This window comes from Leptopilina heterotoma, unplaced genomic scaffold (genome assembly GCF_015476425.1).
Source record: "Leptopilina heterotoma isolate Lh14 unplaced genomic scaffold, ASM1547642v1 Lhet_16, whole genome shotgun sequence".
NCBI lineage: Eukaryota > Metazoa > Arthropoda > Insecta > Hymenoptera > Figitidae > Leptopilina > Leptopilina heterotoma.
The window spans coordinates 2,224,365-2,250,886 of record NW_025110874.1 but is presented as its reverse complement, the minus strand read 5'-3'; the positions used below and the strand labels follow the sequence as shown (position 1 = coordinate 2,250,886).

Here is a 26,522-nt window from a genome sequence, read left to right as displayed (position 1 = left end):
TTGTCAATATTCTAAAAAAAATCCATTCTGGAAATGTCAGAATCACTCTGGAATTTTGAGGTTAGATTTAACAGCTGGGGAAAAGACAGTGCAGCACGGATAGCACGCAAGTTCCCACAACCACCCACGATAAGGCGGTTTAAACAAAAACGTCGTGTGTAACGGATTCTGCGAAAGAAGATTTTTTTATTGTTCTGAATGCAAGTGATGACATTAATTTTGTGATTACTTATAGTTCAATAAGTTTGTTGACGTTTCACTTGCTGCGTTGTACACGCAACCTCTAATTTCAAAGATTTGCTGCAGGTATATTAAATTTCTTTCTGACTTTCACTTTCTTTATAATAATTAACTAATAGTGTTCTACTTACATGAGAATTTATAATTTTTATAAATTTTTAGCGTTTTATGAAGGTCTTTGTTTTGGTGCTTTTTAACCTCAAAAAATTACCAAAACAAACATCAGTGAATTTTTTGGCGCCAGCACATAAATTATATAATATAAATTATAAATATATTAATTAAACGCAGTTATGATGTTTTTTTTATAAATAATAAAATTCTTCTCCAAAATTCAATTATTTTCAAAAATTTTAATAAAATTCTTGACAAAATTTCAATTATTTTTCCTCTTCGAAGAAAATCTTCGAAGATTTTTAATATTTATTATTTTAATAAAATTCTCCAAAAGAATTCAATTATTTCAAAAAAATGTTAATAAAATACTACGCAAACCTTTAATTATTTTCATAACTAATAAAAATTTCACAGGAATTCAATTATTTACAAATTTTTTAGAAATTTCTTTGCAATACATAATTAAATTATTTTCAAAAATTTGAATAACATTCTTGACAAAAATTCAATTATCTTTGTAAATTAACAAAAATTTTAATAAAATTCTTGTCAAACATTCAATTATTTTCAAGAATAATAAAATTTTTACCAGTAATTCAATTATTTTCATAAATAATAAAATTTATTGCAAAATTCCAATTATTTTTAGTTTTTTATAATACACAATTTTAATCGAATTCGTCGAAAAATGAAATTCTTAAAAATTTGTTTATGAGAATTAATTTTTAAAAAACATTCAATTATTCAATAAATCATTTATTTTTGTATTTAAATAATTGAATTTTCGTAGAATTTTTTAATAAAAATTAATTTAAAAATGAATTGCAGATAAAATTTTAGAGATTAATTGAATATTAAAAGCGTTTTATTGTAAATTTTTTGAAATAATAATTGAAAATTTCAATTTCTCATACTTTTAAGTAACTAAAAATTCTGTAGAATTAACTTTTTTTTAAAAAAAGTTCAATTTAATTTTGTTTTAATTCTCCCAAAGAAATTTATTATTTATGAACATAATTTAATTCTTACGAAGAATTTTATAAATTATAAAAAAAAATTGAATTGTTCTAAGACTTTTAATAAAAATATTTGGAAATATAGTTAAATCCATTCAAGGATTTTAATTAAAATTTCATTAAAATTAATTGAATTTTTTAAAAGAATTTTATGAAAATTTTGTTAAATTGAATTTCATAAAGAAATTTTATTGAAAATAATTTAATTTCTCTGAAGAATTTTAGAATTTACGAAAATAATTCAATTCTTGTCATAGTTAAGAATGGTTAAGAACTTTATTACAATTTTTGAAAATAATTAAATTCTTTCAAAGAATTTTATTAAAACTTTTTGAAAATAAATGTCTAAATTCTTAAAAAGAAAATTAATTAAAATTGTATTGTAAATAATTGAATTCTTTAAAGAATTTTATTAAACGAATTATATTATTTATGAAAAAAATTGAACTTTTGAGAAAAATTTTTTTAAAATTTTTGAAAATAATTATTAAATTGTTTCAAAAAATTTTATTGTTATTTCAGAAAATAATCAATAGTAATAATTAATTGCCAATAAATAAATTTTTAAAAAATTTCAAACAAAAAAGAAAATGTTATCATTTTTAAAAAACATGATAATCGCTTCAAATTGACAACTCGTATTTAAATAACAAAACATTTCATTACATTTAAATAATTTTCTTTGACTGTTTCGTTTTTTTTGTTCATCGCAAAAAACAACAATAGACAATTGTTGATGAGTCAGGGATATTTTAATTGCATGTATATTTGCATATTAATTTTTAGACTCGTCAAATAAATTTTGTCACACATTTTATTTTATTCTGAAATAAACTATTTTTAAATGTAGGTACTAAACAAATTTTCTTTGCTTGAAAAATCACTTTAATATTAGCAATAAATTTTTCCAAAGAGTCGTTCGTTATGAAAAGTAATCGCGTATGTGGTATGAGTCACGTTTCTATTATAAATTATATTGTGAGAATAAGAATGAAGGATTAATAATTTAAGACAATAGGTCATCCTTGCGATCATGATATATGTTAAAGATTTTTCTCTCGAAACTATCAGATCGATTTTACTTTTTACCTGTAGATATTTATTCTATATTGTATGTTTATTTATTTTCATATTCCTCATCTTTGTTTTGGGATCAAAATCCATATACTCTCAGGAAGTAAGAGGCAAGTAAATAAAAAAACCTCTTCTACGTTGCGAAAACTCTTTACTCGTGAAAGTACAACTCACTTTTGCACTTATATTGCGTTTCTTGAACAGTTATATTAGTATTTTCCGCTTGTATACGAGACGTTGTTTGTCGTTTTTTCTCTCTCGAGGAAAAATAATTTTCCTAACAATTAAAACATAAGGGAAAATTTTTTTTAGTGTTTCTGATAATTAGAAAAAATTTTTAAGTTTCCTTTGAAAGTAAATAGTGAAATTTTGAAAAATATTTGTTTTGATACTAGAAATTTGTTTACAAACAGTTTTGTGATATAAAATGTTTTATTATTTACAGACCAAATAAATTGATGATGATGAGGAAAAAGTATCTTTCCCAACATTTCTAACTACATTTGTCACCGGATGCGGTTATAGTTACTTCGAAATATCGAACAAAAACTCCAGAAATGATTATTCAGAAGTGATGACTAATGTGTGTATGCGTATTATCAAGGTACTACAGGTGCGAGAATACAATGTCATAATAACTAATCCCTCGTTCCACATTCTGGATTACTTTATTATAAATCATCGTCGTAAAGTGCTTCTTTCAATCTACTTTCACCTCATCGATGACGAGATTTCTTCAATTTTTTATTTCAATGGTAATTTATTGATTAATCATTGCTGAATCCATTTTTACAACAAAAACATTAACTCAATTAGGAATTAATATTTATTTACAAACAATGAGAGAAGTTCTAGCATTTTATTCTCTATTTATGGATAAGAATGTATTTCTTGTTTCTTATTTTTATACAAATTTTTAGAATTATTATGTTATTATTTTTATTATCATAATATTTTTCCTTATTAATTTTTTTAACACTCTCTTATTAAATTGTTCATTTCGTGAATTTAACTTTATTTAAAAAAATTCATTTGATTCAAGTTTGAAATTTTCCAACTTTTTTTTATCAAATTAAAACTTTTTTCACTAATGGTAACAAATCCAAATTTAAGTAATTTATTTAGACATTTATTGATTTTGATTAAAGTGTGATCAATCCAAAGTTTTGTTTATTAAAATTCAGAGTTGCCACAGGTCAGAGAAAAGTCGGGGAATTTTTATCAAAACTACTTAAAAAATATTAAATTTTTAGAATTCAGAAGAAAAATTTGGATTTTAATTCCCAACAGCCTTTTGAAAATAAGTAAATATTAAACAAATTTATGTAATTCTTTTTGAATTTTTTTTTTAGTTACATTATAAAACTTTGAAATTATCGCGAATTTTAATCCAAAGATAATTGAATTTTAGAAGAGATGCGTTTACATTTTTTATAAATAATTAAATTTCAAATTGAAATCTTAGATTAAAAGTTTTAAGAATTCACTTATTAAGTACATAATTAATTATTCTTGTTTCTTATTTTCAAAAAATTTTGATAATATTATATATTCTTTGGAAGAATTCAATTATTTAATTTAAAAATAGTAAAATTCTTCGCAGGAATTCAATTGTTTTCAAATAAATTTTAATAAATTTTCACGAAAGGATTCAAGTATTTTTAAGAATTTTTTTTAAAGAATTCAATTACCTAAAATTTTGATAAAATTCTTCGAAGCAATTCAATTATTTTTATAAATTTTAAAATTCCTCTCAAGAATTCAATTATTTTCAATACTAATTTTTGAGCTAATTTTAAAAAAAATTTTCGAACGGTTTCAATTATTTTTAAAAGTTGTAATAAAATTTTACTAAAAAATTCAATTATTCCCAAAAGTTCAGAACTTTAGGATCGCTTTTAATAAAATTTCTCGAAAGAATTCAATTAATTTCAAAATTTTAATAAAATTGTTCAAAAAATTCAGAACATTTAAAAAGAAAAATTATTAAAAAAAATTAGGAAACAAAAAAGCAAAATTTTTCTAAAAAAAAGAAAAAACTTAATTTTTAAAACATTTAATTCTTGAAAATAATTTTGAAGAAGTTACAGATAGTAGGTAATTCTTATAAATTACTGAATTTCAAAATGGCCTGAAATTAAAAATTTTTTATAAATCTTAATTTTTATTGGAAAAGTCATGGAAGAACAAAATAAAATTTCTGTGGCAACTCTGAAATTAAAATTTATTTAAATTTAAATTTTTTCAAACTAATAAATTTCTATTTGATATAAATTTCAATCCTATTCAAATTTTGTGTTTAAATTTATTATTTTGTTTTAAATGTTCCTAAAGTTTTGAATGTTCAAATGAATGACGATATTTTTTTGCTTCTTTTAATTTGTATTTTTTTATAAAGAAAATAATTTTGTTTCTTAAAAAAATAAATTCTTGAATAAGTAGGTAAATATTTAGTTTTCATTATTATTCTTTTTTGTATAGTATTTTTTAAAAAAAAATTTAAATAAAAAACAAATTTCGTTCATTTGAACGTTCAAAATGTTGGGAAAATAAGACTTTTTTTATTTTTTTTTTATTTGTCGAAAAAAAGGAAAAAAGAATTCAAAGAGTATTTCTTTAAATTATGAACGATATAAAATTAATTGAAATTATTTTGTCGAATATAATTCTCAGCTCAATTAGTAAATTTTAATTGGTTTAATTAATGAAGCATGTCAACTGATGGTGACAATGTGCATGTTACTCAGGACTTGTACAGTTGAACAAACAATGCAAGTGTGGGTTGCAATTTCATGATTTTAAATGAATGTCGCCAAATCCGTCGGTATAATTCGTTGAGTAATTTTCTGAAGGCTAAACCACATAAATTGCATTCTCTTCAGTAAACTATTTGAATTTCTACTCCAACACAAAAAACAAGTTTTACACGATTTTTGTCTTTAAGAAACTTTGTTCTATATAAAAGTTTAGTCTCGAACCCTTGTGTGAGCAGGGAGAGTAAATAAATAAATATACTATATAAAAGTTTATAATTTCAGTTTATGAACTAATTTTCCAGTTTTTCAAAGTTATTTCTTTGAATTCTTCAAACACTATTTATTTTTCTTTTTACATTTAAAATTGCGTTTAAATTTTCGTGACGTTTGCTCTCGCTCGATTTTTAAAATTTCGTTTCGATTTTTTCAGGAAATTTTGTTATATTTTATTTATTTTCGAGTTTCTCGAACTTTTTGTTTCTACAGAGTTGGCACAGGTCAAGAAATTCAGGAAATTTAGGGAAAAATCAGGGAAAGTAGAATTGGACAGGGAAATGATTACAGAAATTCAATTATTTTAAATAATAATAAAATTCTTCACAAAAATTCAATTACGTTCAAAAAATTTTTTAAATTCTCGTAAAAATTTAAATTATGTTCAAAATGAATAAAATTCTTCTCCGATATCCAATGATTTTCAATACCTTCTATTTTAATAGAATTTTTCAAAAGAATTCAATTATTTAAAGAAAATTTTGATAAAATTTTACGCAAACATTTTATTATTTTCATAAATAATGAAAATTACATAGGAATTCAATTATTTACAAATTTTTTATTAATTTCTTCTCAATAGTTCAATTATTTTCATAAATAATAAAACTCATCGCAGAATTTAAATTATTTTTAATACAATTTTGATCGAATTTCTCGAAAAATTTTACTACAATTTGTCGAAAGAATTCAATTATTTCAAAATTGGTTGATAAAATTCTTTATAAGAATTGAATTTAAATAAATAATCAATTATTCATTCAATTATTTATTTTTGTATTTAAATAATTTAATTCTCGTAGAATTTTTCAATAAAAATTGATTTAAAAAGGAATTTCAGTTAAAATTTTAGATAATAATTAAATATTAAAAGCATTAATGTAAATTTTTGGAAATTAATTAAGTTTCAAAAAATTTTTAAATTGAAATCTTTGACAATTTTATATAATTCAATTCCTACCGAAATAATTGAATTCCGGCAAAGAATTTTATTAGAGTTGTTAAAAATAATTGAATTATTTAGAAGAATTTTATTAAATTTTTTGAGATGAATTGAATTGTTTTAAAGAATTTTATTAAAACTTTTGAAAATATATGTAATAAATTCTTTAAAAGAAATTTAATTAAAATTGTACTGTAAATAATTGAATTCTTTTAAAGAATTTTATTAAAATTTCTAAAAAAAAATTGAATTTCATCAAGAAATTTTATTAAAATTGTTTTAAAATAATTGAATTCTTCTGAAGGACTTCATTTCTTATCAAAATAATTTCAATATTTTAAACGAATATTATTCAAATTTTTAGAAATAATTGAATTCTTGTGTAAAATTTTATTGAATATAATTGAATTCCTGCAAAAAATTTTATTAGAGTTGTTGAAAATAATTGAATTGTTTCGAAGAATTTTATTACATTTTTTCAGAAGAATTGAATTTTTTCAAAAAATTGTTAAAAAAAACTTTTGAAAATAATTTATTTGTTCAATTTTGTATTTTACAAATGAAAAAAAAAAATGTTATCACTTTTTAAATTTATTTGTAGAAAATGTTTAATTGAATTTTTTTTTTAAATTAATACAAGTTTTTATTTTCTAATAACAATATTCTTTATAATATAAAAAAATAATTTTATCGTTCGTTAATTTTTAAAAATTGATTACTCCGAGTCGTCGACTCGGTGCAATCGATTTCTTCATGTTTTATAACAATTTTTTATAAGTTTAATTTCAAAAAGGTTTGAATTTGAATGTTTTGGAGAATTTTAATTCCTACGGAAAAGTAATAATGATTAAATATTTATTTGAAAAAGAAATTATTGATGTTTTCGAATGGAAATTCGTAAATAAATGTAATAGAACATTTTTTTGAGTATCGAATAATTTTTGGAGTGAATCAGAATTTTCTTTAGACTGAGAGAAAAAGTCAAAATTTTATCTGGAAATCACAGAAAATTCAAGGAAAAAGAAAATTTAATTTTTGTGGCAACTCTCTTCTAGTTTATTTTTCATGGAATGAAATCCGTTTTATTATTATTTTATTTTAATTTTTAAACTTTGTGAAATTAATTAAAAAAAATTTTTTTTTGTCCACAGGTGGAAAAATAAGAAAATAAATTTTCTTTTTGGTAAAATTGAATCAAAGCACAGTTGCGTGTTTGCATATATATATATGTGTAAAGGAGTCTGAGTAGTTAAACCGTTGAAGAAACGACACACATTCTTGGGTATCCCTCATGGCATTGGAACGCTTTAAGATAACGTAAAATTACAGAGAATTAGTGACAGTCGTAGTTCGACCGCGGCGCGTTGAAGCCTTTCGCGCCACTTCTAAAACTCCCGCAGCATTGAACAATCTTCGACAAATGTCTATAAACAAGTGAAAGTGATTCTTAACCGTGACATTATGCAAAAATTTCAATAGTACGTGAAATTTCAAAAATTTTAATTCACTTTTAAAATGCAATGACAAATTTTCCAATTCAAATTTCAAATTTACAAAGAAATTGAAAAAAAACTGAATATAGTTTTTGTGTAACGTATTTTTTTCTTTTTCGAAAATGAAAACAAGTTTTTTATAATTGTGATTTGTAAAGGATCGTCGTGATCCAAGGATATTTTATTATTTAATCGTCTTGAAGGAGGTAAATATTTGATTTTTAAATTCTAGTCAAACGTGATTCGATTAACAATAAATTACAATAATCAATAAAATTTTTTTCCTTAATTTGCTAAAGAAGGAAATATTTCGATATTAATTTAAAATTTGTTAATTAATTACTAAATTTTTTAATAAATTAATTATTAACTTATAAATTAGTAAACTAGAAAAATAACTAAATAACTGAATTCTTTTCAAGTTCAAATTCAATTTCAATGTAACTTGACTTTTTCTCTGGAAACTGAAAATAAGTGTGAACATCACTATATCGAATAATGGAATTCGCGACTGTCGATTATTATCAATTAAAACTTTAATTCTATAATTGTAGTAAAATGTTCGAAATCGTTGAATAGTGTACCGGCTTTTTTCTTCTTTGGAAAAAATGTGTAATTATGGAAACAGATGGTGTAGAGATTAGTAAACGTTTTGACAGAGTTGCTATTTCGAACGCCGTCTAGCTAGGGGGGCGAGTCTGATAAATTTATTTTTAGAGGACTCAGCAAGTTATTAACCCTTCGTGGAAAGTGCGGTTGGGTGGAAATGTTTGTGTTTCTCCATCCCCCAATAATAAGTTATAAAATCATTTTTGAACTTGTGCCCAAAATTATGAATTTCGCCTCAAACTTGACAATTTTCGTATTTATATACTAAAAGATCTGAGTTTAATAAAGAAAAACATGAAAAGTAAATATTTCGGAAATAATTTTCGAAAATTATTTCTGAAATTTACTTTTATTTTACTTTCATTATTTTATTAATATTTAATTATTATTATTTAATTCATTTGCATTAATTATTTACTAACGAATATATATTTGATAAACTTCTATCGGGAAAATTATAAATTTCCCATTTAAAAAAATACTAGAATGAAAAAAATCGTCGATTCACAAGTGACCTAAAAAAGTAATTGATAAATAATTCACTTGGTAATAAAACACACGATAATCTTTCTTATAGGTAAAAAAGTTTATTTTGTACTGATTATGGTTCCTTGACCCCGCGAAAGGCAATCGATAAGCCACTGTTCTCTGATTCAATCGAAAAATATCCTTTCTATTGTCGTCGCAAAAATACAAGTTAAAATTTAAAAATAGAATCAAATTAATTGCAATTGAATATGAAAAAAACAATCATTGATAAGATCGTGGCAATAAATATTTAAAATTTACAATATTATCAGATCAATAAATTTTAGTGTATATTATAATTAATGGTCTCTCGACAGAGTGTAAAAAAAATAAAAATAATTGTTAAAATTTATGATTTCAGATAGGATCAAGGATACGATGAACAAAGCAGAATTAAATATTGTCCTGCGGGCGGAATCCCCGAGAAGTTCCACGACCATGAATCACTCTCATATTCCGGTTCCAAAAATTTCGAGTACAATAAAGTTGCACGACCGTCTACCGCCAAGGCGTGAATCATTGGAGAAATCATCATCATCATCGGGAAAATCAATATCAGTGGCGGCGCAGCGAGCGGCTTTTGAAAAATTAGACGCTAATGCAACTGTTTGTCAAAAATTACGTAACAATTTGAATTTATCTAATGTTGAACTACGACATTCCGAGGGGAGATCGTCGCCTGCAAGGAAATTTGAATATAGTCCACTAAGTCCAAAATTAAATAATTCACGTCTCAATGGGCCGTGCAGTCCAACTTTAAATCGAAGTAATAGCTTTTTGGAGAATAAATGGAAAAATAAATTTGAGGACTCGGAAAAGCGGCGGAAACTTTTGCTACAAAAAAGCGAATCTGGTAAAAAGGGATTTTGTTCTTCTTTTAATGATTAAAATTTAATTTTATTTACTAATATGGTTCAAATTTGAGAAACGTTAATCGAATTGCTTGAAATATTTAATATTATTATTGAATATAGATAAATAATAATAATAAATAAATAAAACAAGAGAAGAAAATCTATTTTTGATTTTTTTCATCTATATTCCATAATAAATTGAACATAGAAGAAAAAAATCAAAAATAGATTTTCTTTTATTGTTTTATCAAAGTTTCAGTTCATATTTTCAAATTTAAATTTGAAAATTTTTAATTATTTATCAGGAAAATTAGATTTTCTTATCACACCTCGGGTAGAATGATTTTTTCGAGTTGAAACGGCTTTGTTTCTAATTTAAAAATTTTTTTTACAATGCTAAAAAAAGAAATTATTCTTATTTAAACAAATTTTAACAATTTAACTTTAAACATTTAGAAAAACTTTTTTTTATTTAGACTAAGAGTTAAACTTGTTTTTAGATTTTTATAAATTTTGACAAGTAACTTAAGAATTAAAACAAAATAAACTATGGAGAGTTGCAATTTTTATAAAAAAAACAAGCATAACTACAAACGCGCGTAAAATTTTAAAGCTAGTTAGTTACAAAAACTTTCTTTTTAAAATTTAATGAAAATTTATTTTTAAAAAATACAATTTTTCAAAATATAATTCTTAAAAACATGCGATTATATTTCAAAACAGTTATTAACTGTAATAAAATTAAATTCTTTCAAATATAACATTTATTTGAATGGAATTTGACAAAATTTTTAATTGTTTCAATTTTTTAAATTATTTTCGGAAATTCAATTATCTTTTTAAAAAAAATTTTTATTAAAATTTTTCAAAAACCTAATTTTTCTAGAATTTCAACTTATTAAATTATTCAAATTTTAATCATTTTTGTTAAACAAATATTTAAAAACTGATTGTTATTTATTTTAATTGAAATTTCAATGTAAAACCTTTTAAAATTTAATTATTTCCAAAAATTCAATTATCTTTCAAAATTTTAACTGAAATTTTTTTTAAATCAATTCTTATTAGAATTTCCTATTTTTCAGTTTTTTAAAATTATTTTCGGTAATTCAACATTTTTTAAAAAATTTTAATTACGATTTTTTAAAAGCCTCATTTTTTTAGAATTTCTAAATAAAATTTTTCAAATTTCATTAATCTTTGTTTAATAAATAGTAGAATATTTATTGTTATTTATTTTTCCTCTGCAGGAATTAAAATTTCAAAAATACTTTGATTGTAAAACCTTCTGAAATTGGATTTTTTCTAAAAATTATAACTGCAATTCTTCTAATTCTTGAAATATTTTTTAAAACTTGAACTGAAATTCTTTTTCGAATCAATTCTTATCAAAAAGTTGTACGAGAATTGAATTATTTAAATACAAAAATAAATAATTCATTATTTCAAAAAATTTCAACTATAATTCTACTTATGGATTTTTTTAATTTGAAAAAGAAAATTTATAAACTATTTTAGATTTTGAATCATTTTATATTTTTTGAATACTTTGAATAAAATTTCATTCCTTTACTGTCCTGTTAAAATTCTGTTATTGTAAAAAATTCTAGAATAGGGGAATTAATTTCACTAAAATGATAATCATTCTGTTTGCAAATTAATTATCAAACTTATGACATGACAATTTGAGTTAATTTATTGAAAGATGAGTTTTATTTAATAATTCACGAAAATAATTAAAACATTACAGATGAGTTGAGTTAGTAGAAACTTTTATAAATAATTACCTAACTTTCAAAAGGTTTCAAATTAAATGTTTGAAAATTTCAATTTTGACTAACTTTAATTAAAAATATGATAATTTTTTAAAAATTACAGTTATAGTTTTTAAAATAAATTTGTTGAAATTGGTTGAATTTTTGAAATTAAAAAACTGTCAAATAGTCGGAATTTCGTAATATTGAATTAAAAACAATAAAATTTAATACAAATTTTAAGAGAATTTTTCTATTTTTAATTAATTAAACTCTCGCTTGGAGAACTTTCTAACAATTATTAAAAATAATTGATTTAGAGAAAATTTTAGTTAATAATTCTAGAAAATAATTAAATTCTAAAATAGTTGCAGTATCGATTTTTGAAAATTAAATCCCAGAAGGTTTTAAATTAAAATTTTTAGAAAATTTCAGTTGAAAATATTTAACAATATTTAAATACTCATTAAAAAAAATATTAAACCTTGGAATAAATTTAGTTAAAAGTTTCAGGAAGTAGGTAATTGAATTTCAGAACAAGAATCACAGTAGTAATTTTTAAAAATTACATTTTTGTTATTGAAGTATATTTTGTTATAAAAAATTGTATTACAATTGTTGAAAGTAATCGTGTTTTTTGAAGAAGACTGTAAAATATCAGAAAAGTGTTTGAAAATAATTAAGTTTTACAGAAAATTAAAGTTATATTGGGATAAAGGAAAAACATTTTTCGGGAAACAAGGGAAAAGTCAGGGAAATAAAAGATCAAATCAAAATATTTTGTGACAACTCTAAATAAAAGAAACTACTTTTTTTATTTTTTCTATACACTTTGAATCGACTAAAACGACTTTTTTTGGGTCTTAAAGGCGATCCTAGGCCTTTTCTTTAAATGGGTTTTAATTTTTAAATTTAAAAAAATTTTTGAAAAATAGTTTCAAAGTCAAAGTAATTTTGTGTTTAATAATCAATATCAAGTTTGAAATGTAAAGTGTTAATTTTGACTGTTTTGACCTTAGTTCGAGTGAGTCGCAGTAATTACTAATATAGAAGGGCACAGATCAAAATTGTAGTTCATGGTTACAAATTGATACAGGCATCTTGGTCATTATAGTGATTCATTCGCTTATGCAGATTGAAAGAGCAATATCGTACATAAGCTTAGTCACAAAGTTCATGCGTGGTCAAATAACAAATGATAAATGTTATAATTAAAATGTAATTCCATATATTAGTTTCCTCTACATCGTGAAAAATTCGATTCAATCATTCTTCCAGTAATTAATTTATGACACATAATTAAACGTTTTATTTTAGTATTTACAATGAAACTTTACCAATTTTATCGCAATTTTCCGCTATTTTTATTTAGTTTTAATTTTTTACATTCTCATCTCCAAGATCTTGGTTTTATTATACAACAAAAATTGTAAGTTTAAAATGTTATAATTAGAATTTAATTTAAGACATTTGTTCTTTTTCAAATTTATTTCTCAACTTTTTATTTAACCTAAATTTTTTACACTATATCATCTTCAAGATCTTGGTTTTATTAATAGAAAAAAATTGCAAATTACTAGAGAGAAAAATAAATTTGAAAAATGACAAGATATAAATGTAAATTTGTGGTTATTTAAAATGATAATTAGAATTTAATTTAAAATAGTCTAGAAATAAAGATGTGTAAAACGTTTTTCAAAAAGTAAATTGTGTCAATGCAAAAGAATAAATTTTAGCGCACTTGTTATTCATTGAGTGATTGTAATCGCGTATGTGATTCTGCCTATTGCATTTTTTGAAAAAGCAGAGTTACGCCCTTCTGTCAATACTCCACATTATAATATATTATAATTAGATGAATCATTTGTACTTGAAGCGTTAAATGTATAAGTAAACAAAATTTTCATTTATTTTTTTTTCAATAACAGTCTATTTTTAAAAATTCTTTCATTATTTAAATTTTTGTTATAATATACAAATTGAATTCTCCAAGTTTTAAATATTTAAATAAACACAGTTTTCATTAACTTTCAATAAGCAATCTATTTTTAAAAATTTATTCATTTTTTCTAAAATTGTTAAAAATTATAAATTGTATTTTTACTATTGCATGGAATTTTTATCTAAATATAGAAATTTATATTATTTCTTGATTAAAGATTAGTTATTCATTAAGATTACAAAAAATTGGATGAATATTAAAAAAAAAGAGAATTTTATCTTGATTATTTTAATATTTTTGTAATTTACCTTTACGAGTAAAAATTACAAAATTTCTATTGATCTCTAATTTTTTTAATATAATACAAATTCCATGAATAATAAAAATTTAAACTATAAATTATAACAATTGAAACTAATGAACAAATTTTTAAAAACCTTTTTATATAAGTTTTTGTGCAAACTTAATGTTAACTAACGTAGAATTAAAAATTTTAATTGTATTGAACTTAATTTTTTTTTTAAATAAGAAAACACTATATATTAATAAACTTTTTCTAATTTTTGATATTTTACGTGTTTCAGTAAATAAAGAAAATTCCGATTTAGAGAAGAAGTATCAACAATTGCAGAGGCAGAATAGTAATCTTCAATCGCAAGTACATGATAAGGAACAAAAACTCCAAAAGTTGCGGACAGGTAATTTGATTTAAATAGTTTGCAAAAACTTTATTTTTCTTCTATTAAAAATTAATAAGGAAATTGAAAACCTTCAGCTACTTTCAAATTAAAATTATTAATTACATTTTGTTGAAATTGGATTTTTTAAAAATTCATTTTGTAATTAATTTTACAAGAGATTATTAACTAAATAATAACACAAGTGTTACAAATACAAAGAAGGAAAATTACTTTTAACCGAATCTATCATTACTTATTCTTCTTAAAAAAACTTAAAAAAAAATGGTACGTTTTAAATCAAAAAATTTAATTTTTAGAGCTAAAAACCTTTTTTTTAAGTTAATGCATAAAATAGCTTGTCACTTTGTCTTTTTTAGTTTCAACTCAGTTTTCATTTTAAAGCTAGAAAAAGGGGTTTTAAAGCCTAATATGTGTTTTTAAAATTTTTTATCATTTCCATTGTAAGGATGAGATTTTTTCTAATAAATTATGTAAATTTTAAAAGTGGGACAACAAAGAGTTTTCAAGGAAATAAAAAAACAACTTTTCAAATACTTTTTATTTATTTTATTGAAAACTCATTTAACTTAACATAATTTACTAAAAAAAATCTTAGCTTTCTAATAAAAATGATAAAAAATTAAAAAAAGAGGTAGTTTCTGTAAAAATTAAAAAATAACGTTAATTTTAGAAAAAAGGGACTCAATAAAATTTTTTTTGAAATTAAAAAATTTTTAGAATCGAAAAATACACAAAAAAATGATTTAAAATTCACTATATAAAAAATAATATCGTCTTATTTTTCTATAAGTTGTGTCAATTAATCAGGGATCACAGTCCCCTTTTTTATCCCCTTAAATTAATAAAATCCTATATATAAAATAAGAAAAACTTGTAAAAATTGGCATTTTTTGTAAGTTAGAAAATTTTTTAGTTATGCTTGAAGAACAAATATTTACTTTTCGCAAACTTTGGAAAAATTGTAATATTTTAAAACTGAAAAATCTTTTTTTTTATAAAAATTATTCAAATTTTACTCGAAAATTACAATTAACTATTAAATATTCTTATTTTTAGAGTAAATTTTACTATTTTTGAAATAAATTTTTCTAATTTTTATAAAAAAAATTGTCTTTAAAAATAGTAAGTTATTCTGGAAATAACAATTTTTTATATTAAATTTTACTGTTTATCAAAGAAATTTTCACAAGTTTCAAGTTAGTTTTACTAATTTTTTTTCTGAAATTTACTTCACATATTGTAAAATTCATGTAATTTACAACAAAAATAGCGTTGTAATGAAAATTTTGATTGAAAATTTAATAAAAGTTACAGAATACGAAAAAAGATAAAAAAAATATTAATAATTAACAGAAAAAATTTAACAAAAAAAATAATTTGATTTAAAAAAGCTGAAGTTAAAAGAAAATTTTTTAGAGTAAATTTTACTATTTTGAAATAAATTTTTCTAATTTTTATAAAAAAATTGTCTTTGAAAATAGTAAGTTATTCTGGAAATAACAAGTTTTTATATTAAATTTTACTGCTTAAATTTTAAATAAATTTAAATACTTAAAATTAAATGTTTAAGTAAACAAAATTTTCATTTATTTTTTTTTTCAATAACAGTCTATATTTAAAAATTCTTTCATTATTAAAATTTTTGTTCTAATATACAAATTGAATTTAAGATTTTAAATTTCTGAAAATAATTAATTAATAATTAATTAAAAATAATTAAAAATAATTAATTAACTAATAATAATTAATTTATTAGAGTCATTCCATTATATTTCGACTAAAGTCGTTGCTGACTAATTTTAAAAAATTATAATATTTTGCAGGAATGATGTTAAAGATATTAGGATCACCGAACAAAAAGAATTTTTTAAATATTTTTTATATTTATTGTAAAATAAGCATCTAAAGTATATGAAGTCGTAAAAACTGTCACATTTTCATCTATTAGAAAATATTAAAGAAAACACATAATTTACTATAAAAATGTAAAAAAGTTATAAGAATTTATTAAGAATGAATTGTTTTATTATTATAAATTGATAGAAACAATTATTAATAAGAAATATTAAATAAAAAAGGATTTTAAAGTTCACCTGCCAAATAACCTAATTTTGCAAATTTCATTCACTAAATGTGAGAAAGAGAAATCATTAAATTGAATAAAACCTTATGAAATATAAAGAACCTGTGATTAACTTTTAGTTTTTCTTATCACTTTCTTCCTTTTTTCTTCATAAATGTTAAAAAATAAGCAATTAAAACTGGCACTTTGCTTATTTTCACGATTTTAAAATGCAAATAACTTCTGCCCAGAAAAATGAAAAATTACGAAAATTGGACAATAATTATTTGATCACTAAATACACTCACTGGAAAAAGATTTTCTTTGGTCCCGAAGCTATTTTCCGAAATAATTAATTTTAAACTTTTCACTATTTCTATCAGGTTAATACATGTGATTTTTTTAAAACTGAAGTTGGTTCAAAACGATTAAACAAGAAGAGCTAACTTCGTCCTTTAAAAAACACATGTATTAACCTGATAAAAATAGTAAAAAGTTTAAAGTTAATGAATTCGGAAAATAGCTTCGGGACCAAAGAAAATCTTTTTCCAGTGAGTGTATCTAGTGATCAAATAATTATTGCCCAATTTTCGTAATTTTTCATTTTTCTGGGCTGAAGTTATTTGCATTTTAAAATCGTGAAAATAAGCAAAGTGCCAGTTTTAATTGCTTATTTTTTAACATTTATGAAGAAAAAAGGAAGAAAGTGATAAGAAAAACTAAAAGTTAATCACAGGTACTTTATATTTCATAAGGTTTTATTTAATTTAATGATTTCTCTTTCTCACATTTAGTGAATGAAATTTGCAAAATTAGGTTATTTGGCAGGTGAACTTAAAAATCCTTTTTTATTTAATATTTCTTATTAATAATTGTTTCTATCAATTTATAATAATAAAACAATTCTTTCTTAATAAATTCTTATAACTTTTTTACATTTTTATAGTAAATTATGTGTTTTCTTTAATATTTTCTAATAGATGAAAATGTGACAGTTTTTACGACTTCATATACTTTAGATGCTTATTTTACAATAAATATAAAAAATATTTAAAAAATTCTTTTTGTTCGGTGATCCTAATATCTTTAACATCATTCCTGCAAAATATTATAATTTTTTAAAATTAGTCAGCAACGACTTTAGTCGAAATATAATGGAATGACTCATTATTAATTTAAAAAATTCAAATCTTTATAAATTCAATAACTTATAAGAATATTTTTATAAAACATGAAGACAGCGATTGCTCCGAGTCGAAGACTCGGAGTGATCGATTTCTTCATGTTTTATAAAAATTAAAGATGACCGAGTGATAAAATCATTGTTTCATTTTCTAAAAATATTATTACAGTAACTTTTTCAAAATTATTTTTATCATTTCAAATCAATTATTATTTTCTACAATTTTTAATTATTTTTTTCTAAAAATAATTGAATTCTTTAAAAAAATTTTATTATTTATTAAAATAATTGAATTATTGCGAAGGAATTTATCAAAAAATTTGTAAGTAATTGAATTCCTGTGAAATTTTTATTTTTTTTTATGAAAATAATTAAATGTTTGCGTACTATTTTTCGAAATTTAAAATTGATTTGAAAATAATTGAATTTTGGGGAAGAATTTTGGTATTTATAAAGATAATTGGGATTTTGACGAGAATTTGTTTTTAAATTTGAAAGATAATTGAATTTTTTGAGAAGAATTTTATCACTCTTGAAAGTAATTGAATTTCTGCAATTATTTGTAATTTTTCCAAAATTTGATTTTCTTTTAGTGTTTTTAACAAAAATTTGAATTACAAATTTCTAAATTCTATTATTTTTGAAATTGCTAATTTTATTTTAAAAAGTTGCTAGTATAACTAATAATTAATCTAAAAAGTAATTAGAATGTTTGAAGGAAAATTTCTAAAACAAATGATTGAGAGATTAATTTATACCGTGCATTGTTATTGTCATTGAGAAAAATTAACCTGAATAATGAATGATGTAAAATATTTGAAGATTTCCTTATAAATTTTTTTTGAAGATGTCATGGCTTCGTTCATTGCTAAAAGAAATTTGTGTTTATCATACAAATAACGTATTTCCTTCAACAGTTTCCGAGGCGGTCTGTAAAGAGTATGAGCAGCTTAAGAGGCAATATGACGTCGAGACAGGAGCAATGCATAAAGCTATGCAGCAAGCATCTCAAGTAGGGCGAATATAATCACTCTTATTATACTTACAAGTACTTCCGTGATGTTAAATCGGATTACATACTCTACGTATATTGTATTTTTAATATCAAACTATACACTTGAAACCTTTATTTTATCACTCTTTTAATTTTCAATTTTTTTTCTTATTTCCAGTGGTACAGACAGAATCGAGAACTTAAAAGAAGATCTCAGGTGATAGCACAAAAGATATTGGAATCCAATCCGGAAGGACTGCCGGATGTCGATTTGTCCGATGAGGTTGACTCAAATAATGAAGATCTTGAACAACTTCGAGAAACTGTTCGAGGTATTGAGGGAATTTTCTACTTCTCCATTTTTTTAAACAGTAGAAACAAAAAATAATTCTACTATCTATCTTTCTTTTCCTCTATCTTCTTCTTCTTCTTTCTATTCTATTCTATATTAATAATCGTTGTATTTTTATAATCTGTTCGTAGTTTGAAGTTAGTTGTTTTCGTTTGCTTTTTGTTTCCTAATTTTTTTTTAATCATTTTTCTGATTTTTCTTTTTAATGTTTTGAATTTTAAAAATAAAATTCTAATTTAACACTTTGAAGATTAAAAAATACTGAAAATTACTTAAATGAAATTGTTTTCAATTGCAAATATTGTTTTTTTATATTAGGGGCTGTCCATAAATTACGTAACACGTTTAGGGGGGAGGGGGGGTTCGAGAAAATGTTATCATATGTTACATGGGAGGGGGGGGGGTCAATCATCATTGTTACGTAATATTTATAAGGAACTTAATCTCTTTATAATGGATATATTTTTGAAAAGCTGTCCCTTGCCGCCACTTCAATATAAGTAAAAATCGAATCATTTCGCGAACCGATTCTTGGGAATAATATACAACTTTTATTGTTAAAAAATCAATGTTATATTTTTGGTTGTTCAGTATGATTAATAAAATTATTCCTCTAAATGTTTTTTATATTTAACTTAATTTTGTATTGCTATTGTACGATATAAATACTAAAAATAACAGTAATAAACAAATTTGTTTCGAAAAACGTTAGTAAAAAAATATTTTTAAAAATTACGTAACATTGATAAGGAGGGGGGGGTGTAAAACGATTTTGTTACAACTTGTTACATAGGGGGAGGGGGGGTTCAAAATTTCACTAAAAACGTGTTACGTAATTTATGGACGGTCCCTAAGAAAGGAAACACTGCGTATCGCGCGTAATTTTTAATATTTCTAATTTAAAAAAATTAAGATGATCTTGTAAATATTAAAAATTAGATAATTATTTATTTTTTAAAATAATTTATTAATATTTCACAATTTCTTTCAGATCTAAGTCAAGAAGTTGCAAAATTACAAACAGAATTAAATTCAGCTCGTTTACAAGAATTCGAAGCTCAAGAACAAGTTACACTTTTAACTTCTCAACTCGAAGAGGAAAGAACAGCTCGACAGAGTGGTGAGTTTATTGAAAACTCTGAAAGTTGTTTCTTTTTCTTTCTCTCAGTTGTATTTATTCCTTTTGTTATTATATCGATTTTTTTTCGTTAATTCACAGAGGAAGAAAAAATGAGGGAATTAAAGCAGCAAAAGGAAAATATGGAACGTATTACAAGAATGGTTGCCGAAGAGGTGCAGACTTTAAAAACTCAATGTGATAGCGAGAGAGAAAACGCCAAATTGATGAAAATAGAAGCAGACAGAGTAAGTTTTTTTTAAAAGAATGATTTCTTTTTGTAAAAAATAATCAGGGTTGCCATAAGAATTAAATTTTGTTTTTCCTTGATTTCCAGACAAAATTTTGACTTTTTCCGTGACCCTAAATAATATTCTGAATCATTCTAAAAATTATTAGATATTCAAAAAAATGTTCTATTACATTTATTTACGAATTTCCTTAATTGTAAAATTATTCAAAAACACCAATAACTTCATTTTTAAATAAATATTTAATCATTATTATTTTTCCGTAGGAATTAAGATTTTCAAAAATTTCAAATTCAAACATTTTGAAATTCAATAACTTCTTAATAATTATTTTCATAATTTCAATTCAATCATTATTTTCTTCAATTTTTAACTAAAATTCGTCTTTAAATCAATTATTTTTAATAATTTTTGAAAATATTCTTTGAGAATTTCTAAATCCATTTGTTTACAATTCAATTTTACGTGAAATTTAAATCAATTTTCATTAGAAAATTTTACGAGAATTTAATTATTTTAATACAAACGTAGATAATTCATTGAATAATTGAATGTTTCTTGAAATTTAATTCTCATACAAAATTTTATCAACAAATTTTTAAATGATTGAATTCTTTCGACACGAATTTTAATAAAATTTTTAAGAATAATTACATTATTCGAGAAATTTGATTAAAAATGCATTAAAAATAATTGAAATTCTGCAATGAGTGTTATTATTTATAAAAATAATTGAATTATTGCGAAGAATTTTATAAAAAAAATTTCAAACAATTGATTTTTTTCGTAAAAATTTATTATAATAATTTTTTGAAAAATTTTGCCATGAATTTTCTTAAAATTTTTGAAAATAATTGAATTTTATTACTTTTCAAAATTCTTGTGATGATTACAATTATTTATGAAAAGAATTGGAATTTTGCCATGAATTTTATTAATTTTTAAAAATAATTAAATCCCTGAAAGGAATTTTAAAATTTATGAAAATAATTGAATCACTGGAAGAATTGAATGCCAAATTTTGAAATATTTGATTTTTTTTTGAAAAAATTTATACAAATATTCTATTTTAAATAATTAAATTCCTGTGAATTTTTTTTCTTTTGGAAAATAATTGAATATTCGTGTTGAATTTTATCAAAAATTTTGTTTAATAATTGAATTTTTTTGGCAAATTTTATTAAAATACTAGAATATTGAAAATAACTGAATTCAAAAAAATTTTTGGAAATAATTGAAATTTTGACCTGAATTTTATTAAAATTTTGGAAAATAATTGAATTTTACTACTTTTAAAAATAATTGAATTCTTGTGATGATTACTATTATTTATGAAAATAATTAAATTTTGCAATGAATTTCATTAAAATTCCTGAAAATTATTGAATTTTGTCGAAGAATTTTGCTATTCATTTATAAAAATAATTGAAATGTTGACAATTTTCTTTTTAGATTTTTTGAAAATAATTGAATTTCTGCGAAGAATTTTATTAATTTTGAAAATTATTGAATTCTTGTGATGAATATTGTTATTTATGAAAATAATTGAACTTTTCAATGCATTTTATAAAAATTCTTGAATATAATTGAATTTCGACGAAGAATTTTGCTATTTATAAAAATAATTGAAATATTGACGAGAATTTTTTTTTTTTATTATTAAAAATAGTTGAATTTCTGGAAAGAATTTTGATATTTATTACTAAGATACTTAGTTAAATTGTTTCAAAGAATTGCGTTAAAATTTTTAAAATCAAAACTAATTTCAACAGAATTGAAATTAAAATTTTTCAAAAAATTATTTCATTAAATGATTTAGTAATAACTTTATAGCAGTTCTTCAATGAAATTAAGTTATTTAAAATAAATTATTTTTATTTTAAGAAATAGAAAAAATTTAAGGTTTTTTTTAGAATTAGTGTTAATTTCATAGTTTATGAGTCAAACAAAAAGACACAAAAATTCAGAATTTTCTTATAAATTCAAAACATTTAATTTCTCCAGTACTTTTAATAAATTCCTGACTTTTCCCTGATTTCCCTGAACAATTCTACTTTTCCTGACTTTTCCCTAATTTTCCTGACCTGTGGCAACCCTTATAATAAATAATATTTATTGGTTATAAAAATAGTTGAGAAATTGGAATTAAAAAATTGAATAGAAAATGATAATTTTGCAGGTTCAAAAGGAACGTAATATCCTTGCACATCAGTCGGCGCTTCTCATGGCAGAAATAGGCGACGAGCCGGGAGGAAGGATGATGACCGTCCTTCAAGAAGTCGAATCTTTGAAAAGGTTGTTAGAAGAAGAGCAACAGAGTCACGCAACTCAGATTCAACTTCTTCAAGATAAATTGGAGGAGAAGGAGTCGAATGTAGAATTTGAAATTGTCGAAGAAAAGTTGAAACTCGCCGAGTCGGAGCTTGAGATGGTTATGCAGAAAGCGGAAAGAGCTGAAAAGAGAGCCGCAAACTTGGAGGAAGTCGTGAAAGATTTGGAAAGCAAAATAACTGTAATGGAGGAAAAACGGAATCAACCGCCACCACCACCACCTCCGCCTCCACCTCCTCCACCACCGCAAATGCTTTCCAATAATCAATCGTCTCTTAAATTAATTACCAGGGAGAAATTAAATAACGATAGAGAATCGGCCGTTACCGATATGGAAAAAATGCTCGGCATCACCAAGAAGCCGACTACAATTCCCCAGCAGCCAGGTATTTTTATTTTCTTCGCCATTTCTATAAACATTCAGCTTTTATTATTGTAATTTAATTTCATTCTACTTATTCATATTATTATGTAAGTTCTTCTTACAATTTTGTAATTTAAAAATAATTTTATCGTTACATAAATTTTAATGGTAAAATTATTTTTAAATTACAAATCAAATTACAAAATTAAATTACAAATATAATAATTTTGTCAATCAAATATATTATTTTTATCACTAGTTTGTGATTTACGAGGACAAATAATAAACAATTTCTGCAATGTTTCAGCCATTGATGACATCATCAACCAGATAAAAGGAGGAAGGTTCACTCTCAAGCACACAGAGGTAAGTCTATTAAATAGTAATAATAATAGTATAATAGTAATATAATAATAATAATATAATAGTAATAATACATTTTTATGGTATCCGGACAAGAAGTCCAAACCAAAAAATCCAAAGTAAATGAAATCCAAAAAAGGAAAAAAAAATAGTTTCACTTTGGACTTATTTTTTGGATTTTTTTGTCCTGGCCAAAAAGTCCAAAGAAATTAAAAATCTAATGAAAAAAATTGAGATATAAAAATTTCAATGGTTGGCTTGAATGAAAATATTCTTTTTTTTAATTGCTCATTTCGATGACTGTGAATCAAAATTAGGTAAACTTAACATTTTAAATTTGTGAAAATAATTAGATTAATCCAGTAATTTAATTGGAATTATATTGAAAAAAATAATTGAAACTTTGCAAAGAATTTTATCAAAATTGTTGAAAATAATTGTATTTCTTGGAATAATTGTTTTTCAAATTTGTTATTTATGAAAATAATTGAATTTTTGTGAAAATTTTTTTATTTATGAAAATAATTGAATTTTTGTAAAGAATCTTATTATTTATGTAAATAATTAAAATCTTGCGATTTTAACATTAACATTTTAAATTCCGATTTTATAGCGTAAAATTTGCTTTGGACATTTTAATTTTGGATTTTTTGTATTTTGGACTTTTTTTCTTGGAATTTTCGGTCTGGACTTTTTGGATTGGATTTTTTGTTCTGTAATCCATTTTAATTACTATAAAAAATCACTTAATTCCTAATATATATTAATTAAAATTTTTCTCTTAAACTTTTTAAATTCTATTACAAGACTCGCAGTAGGTTTTTTTTAAAAATAGGTGAAAAGTGGATTTTTTTTTAGAAATAAGTGAGAAAAGATAAAAAATTGTACGTACAACAAATTGACGTGAAAAATAATTTTTATATATTGGAATTTTTATAAATCGCAATTTTTCAATAACAATTGAAACATAAATTGTTTATATTTTTCAATCGAATAGAAATTTCAATAAAAATTTGTACAAATTGAATTATTTTAGCAAGTGAGACTTTCGGTAAATCGGTTATAATTGGGATAAATTGCTATTATCGAATAATTTAAGATTCTCAGTTACGAAAGGAAATTTGAATAGAATTGACATTTATATTGAGATTTGAATTAATTACGATTCAAAATATTTTAAGATTTGAATGATTGAAATATCGTGATAAATTAAAATTTAGAAAATTGAATTTGATTAGAATTACATTTATATTATGAAATGCAATTTAGAATAATGATAACAATTTTAATGCTTTAACTAATTTTGTTTAACATTGATTGTAATTTTCATTAAGTAACTGTTTTTAACAATGAAGAATTTTGATAAATTCAAGTCAAAACTAATTCAGGGTTGCCACAAAAATTTAGCTTTGTTTTTCTCTGATTATTATTTGTCTTTATAGGAATTATGATCTTCAAAAATTTTTAATTCAAACTTTTTGAAATTCAATGACTCAAAAGAATATTGTCACTGTAAAGTAAATTCTACAAAATTATTTTCATGATTTTAATATCAGAATATTATTTTCTATTGTTTTTAATTAAAATTCTTCTTTAAATCAATTATTTTAAATAATTTTTGACAAAAAGTTCTTTGAGAATTTTGAAATCCATTTGTTTACAATTCAATTTTACAAAATTTCTATTATTGGAAGATTCTTCAATTGAATATAAATATTAGAAAATAAAAACTTTAAATACTCATTAAAAATTTGTATTTTCAAAAGATTTTAATTCAAAGCTTTATCAAAATTCAATTATTTTTTTAGACTTTTTAACTAAAATATTCTTCTCAAAATGAATTTTTTTTAGTAATTAAATATATGTCTAAAAATTCAATTTATTTCAAAAGAATTAGAATTAAAATTTTTCAAAAAATTAATTGTACAGAATTGTCAATTAAAGGCATTATAAATTCAGATTTTCATAGATTAAGATTAAAAGCCTTTTTAAAATCCAATTATTTCTAAAAATTATTTTTATTTGTAATTTCTTCAAAATTCAATTATTTTCTGATTTTTTTTTATCAAAATTTGAATTAAAATTTTTCAAAAAACTAAGTTTACTTAAAATTACAAATATGAAACTCATTAAAAATTTAAATTTTCTAAAATTTCAAATTGTAACCTTTTAAAATTCAATTTCTTATAAAAATTGTAAACGCAACTCTTATAAAATTCAATTATTTTTGAAATTTTTAAGCAAAATTATTTATTAAATAATTTGTGAGTAATAATTTTTTGACAGTTCTTAAAAAATTAAATTATTAAAAGTAAATTTTTGTAAAAAAATAAGAAAAAATGTTAGGTTTCGTTTTAAAATTCTTGGTAAATTTATAGTTTTAAGGCAAACAAAAAGGACACAAAAATTACGAATTTTGTTATGAATTCTATAAAGATTTATAATTTTTTCTAGTTCTTTAATTTATAAATTTAGAATTTCGCGATTCTTAAATTAATCGCAATCTTTTGGTTAAAAATCCGTTTTTTGTACAACTTTAATAGGTTTTAGTATAACTTAAAGAGAAAAAATTTTAATTAAGTTTTATATATTAGGAAATAAATGATTTTTTGCAGTAATAAATGAAAGAGTTACTTACAATTTCTGGTTGTTTATAATCGAATTTTAATAAATTAGATAAAATTTCTGTTCTAAAAAATTCTTTAATTAAATTGTATATTTTTCTTTTCGTCCAATAGAAAGAGAGAGATGAGGAGCGAAAACGAAAACAGGAAATGGAAAAACCGCCAGCAGTTTCGGAAATGTTAAATATTTTAGGAACCATGAGGAGACGAGCAAAGCCATTAAGACAGTCTTTCAAATTTTTAAATGATTCGTCATAATATAATTTTTAATTTTACAACACTCGTGCCAAGAATTTAAATAATAATAATTTAATAATTAAGATCCTTAGGTTAAGGAAAATTAAAAAAATGAAATTTATAAATAAGTTGCATTCAAAATGCAGTAAATAGTTATTTTTTACATTGTAGTCTAAATACAGACTTGGGATTTTTCACTTTGAAGATGGAAGTCTAAAAATAAAACAACTTTTTTTATGAGAAGCAATATAAAAAGCATTTTATATTCTTCAAAGTATACAAATATATATATAACGTAATTACTATAAACGCGTTGTGAAAATAATTTATTTTTCCATTTATAT

The 26,522-nt window shown here is 22.1% G+C and overlaps 1 protein-coding gene across 4 annotated transcripts; it reads left to right on the top strand.

The window, feature by feature from the left end:
- The first annotated feature begins 155 nt into the window (after window positions 1–155).
- LOC122498812 (shootin-1) lies at window positions 156–26,425 on the top strand. Of its 4 annotated transcripts, none has more exons than XM_043606738.1 (11): window positions 156–306; window positions 2,893–3,202; window positions 9,411–9,902; window positions 14,184–14,297; window positions 18,463–18,557; window positions 18,718–18,871; window positions 19,883–20,011; window positions 20,111–20,256; window positions 22,439–22,976; window positions 23,262–23,320; window positions 26,056–26,425. In XM_043606738.1, exons 2-11 carry the CDS (start codon window positions 3,022–3,024, stop codon window positions 26,197–26,199), a joined length of 2,052 nt encoding a protein of 683 aa, XP_043462673.1. In that variant the 5' UTR covers window positions 156–306; window positions 2,893–3,021; the 3' UTR covers window positions 26,200–26,425. The 4 variants fall into 4 exon arrangements, with proteins under 4 accessions (XP_043462673.1, XP_043462675.1, XP_043462677.1 ...); XM_043606740.1 differs by lacking the exon at window positions 156–306 and adding an exon at window positions 2,661–2,801; XM_043606742.1 differs by lacking the exon at window positions 156–306 and adding an exon at window positions 7,571–7,897 and having other exon boundaries at window positions 3,071–3,202.
- The last annotated feature ends 97 nt before the right edge of the window (window positions 26,426–26,522 follow it).

What these genes read in the sequence shown, in the direction of transcription:
- LOC122498812 (XM_043606738.1), top strand. Translation starts at nt 3,022, where the DNA reads ATGACTAATGTGTGTATGCGTATTATCAAGGTACTACAGGTGCGAGAA. An exon ending in GCTACAAAAAAGCGAATCTG is followed by an intron (nt 9,903 to 14,183) that starts GTAAAAAGGGAT and finishes TACGTGTTTCAG; the next exon opens with TAAATAAAGAAAATTCCGAT. An exon ending in ACTTCGAGAAACTGTTCGAG is followed by an intron (nt 18,872 to 19,882) that starts GTATTGAGGGAA and finishes AATTTCTTTCAG; the next exon opens with ATCTAAGTCAAGAAGTTGCA.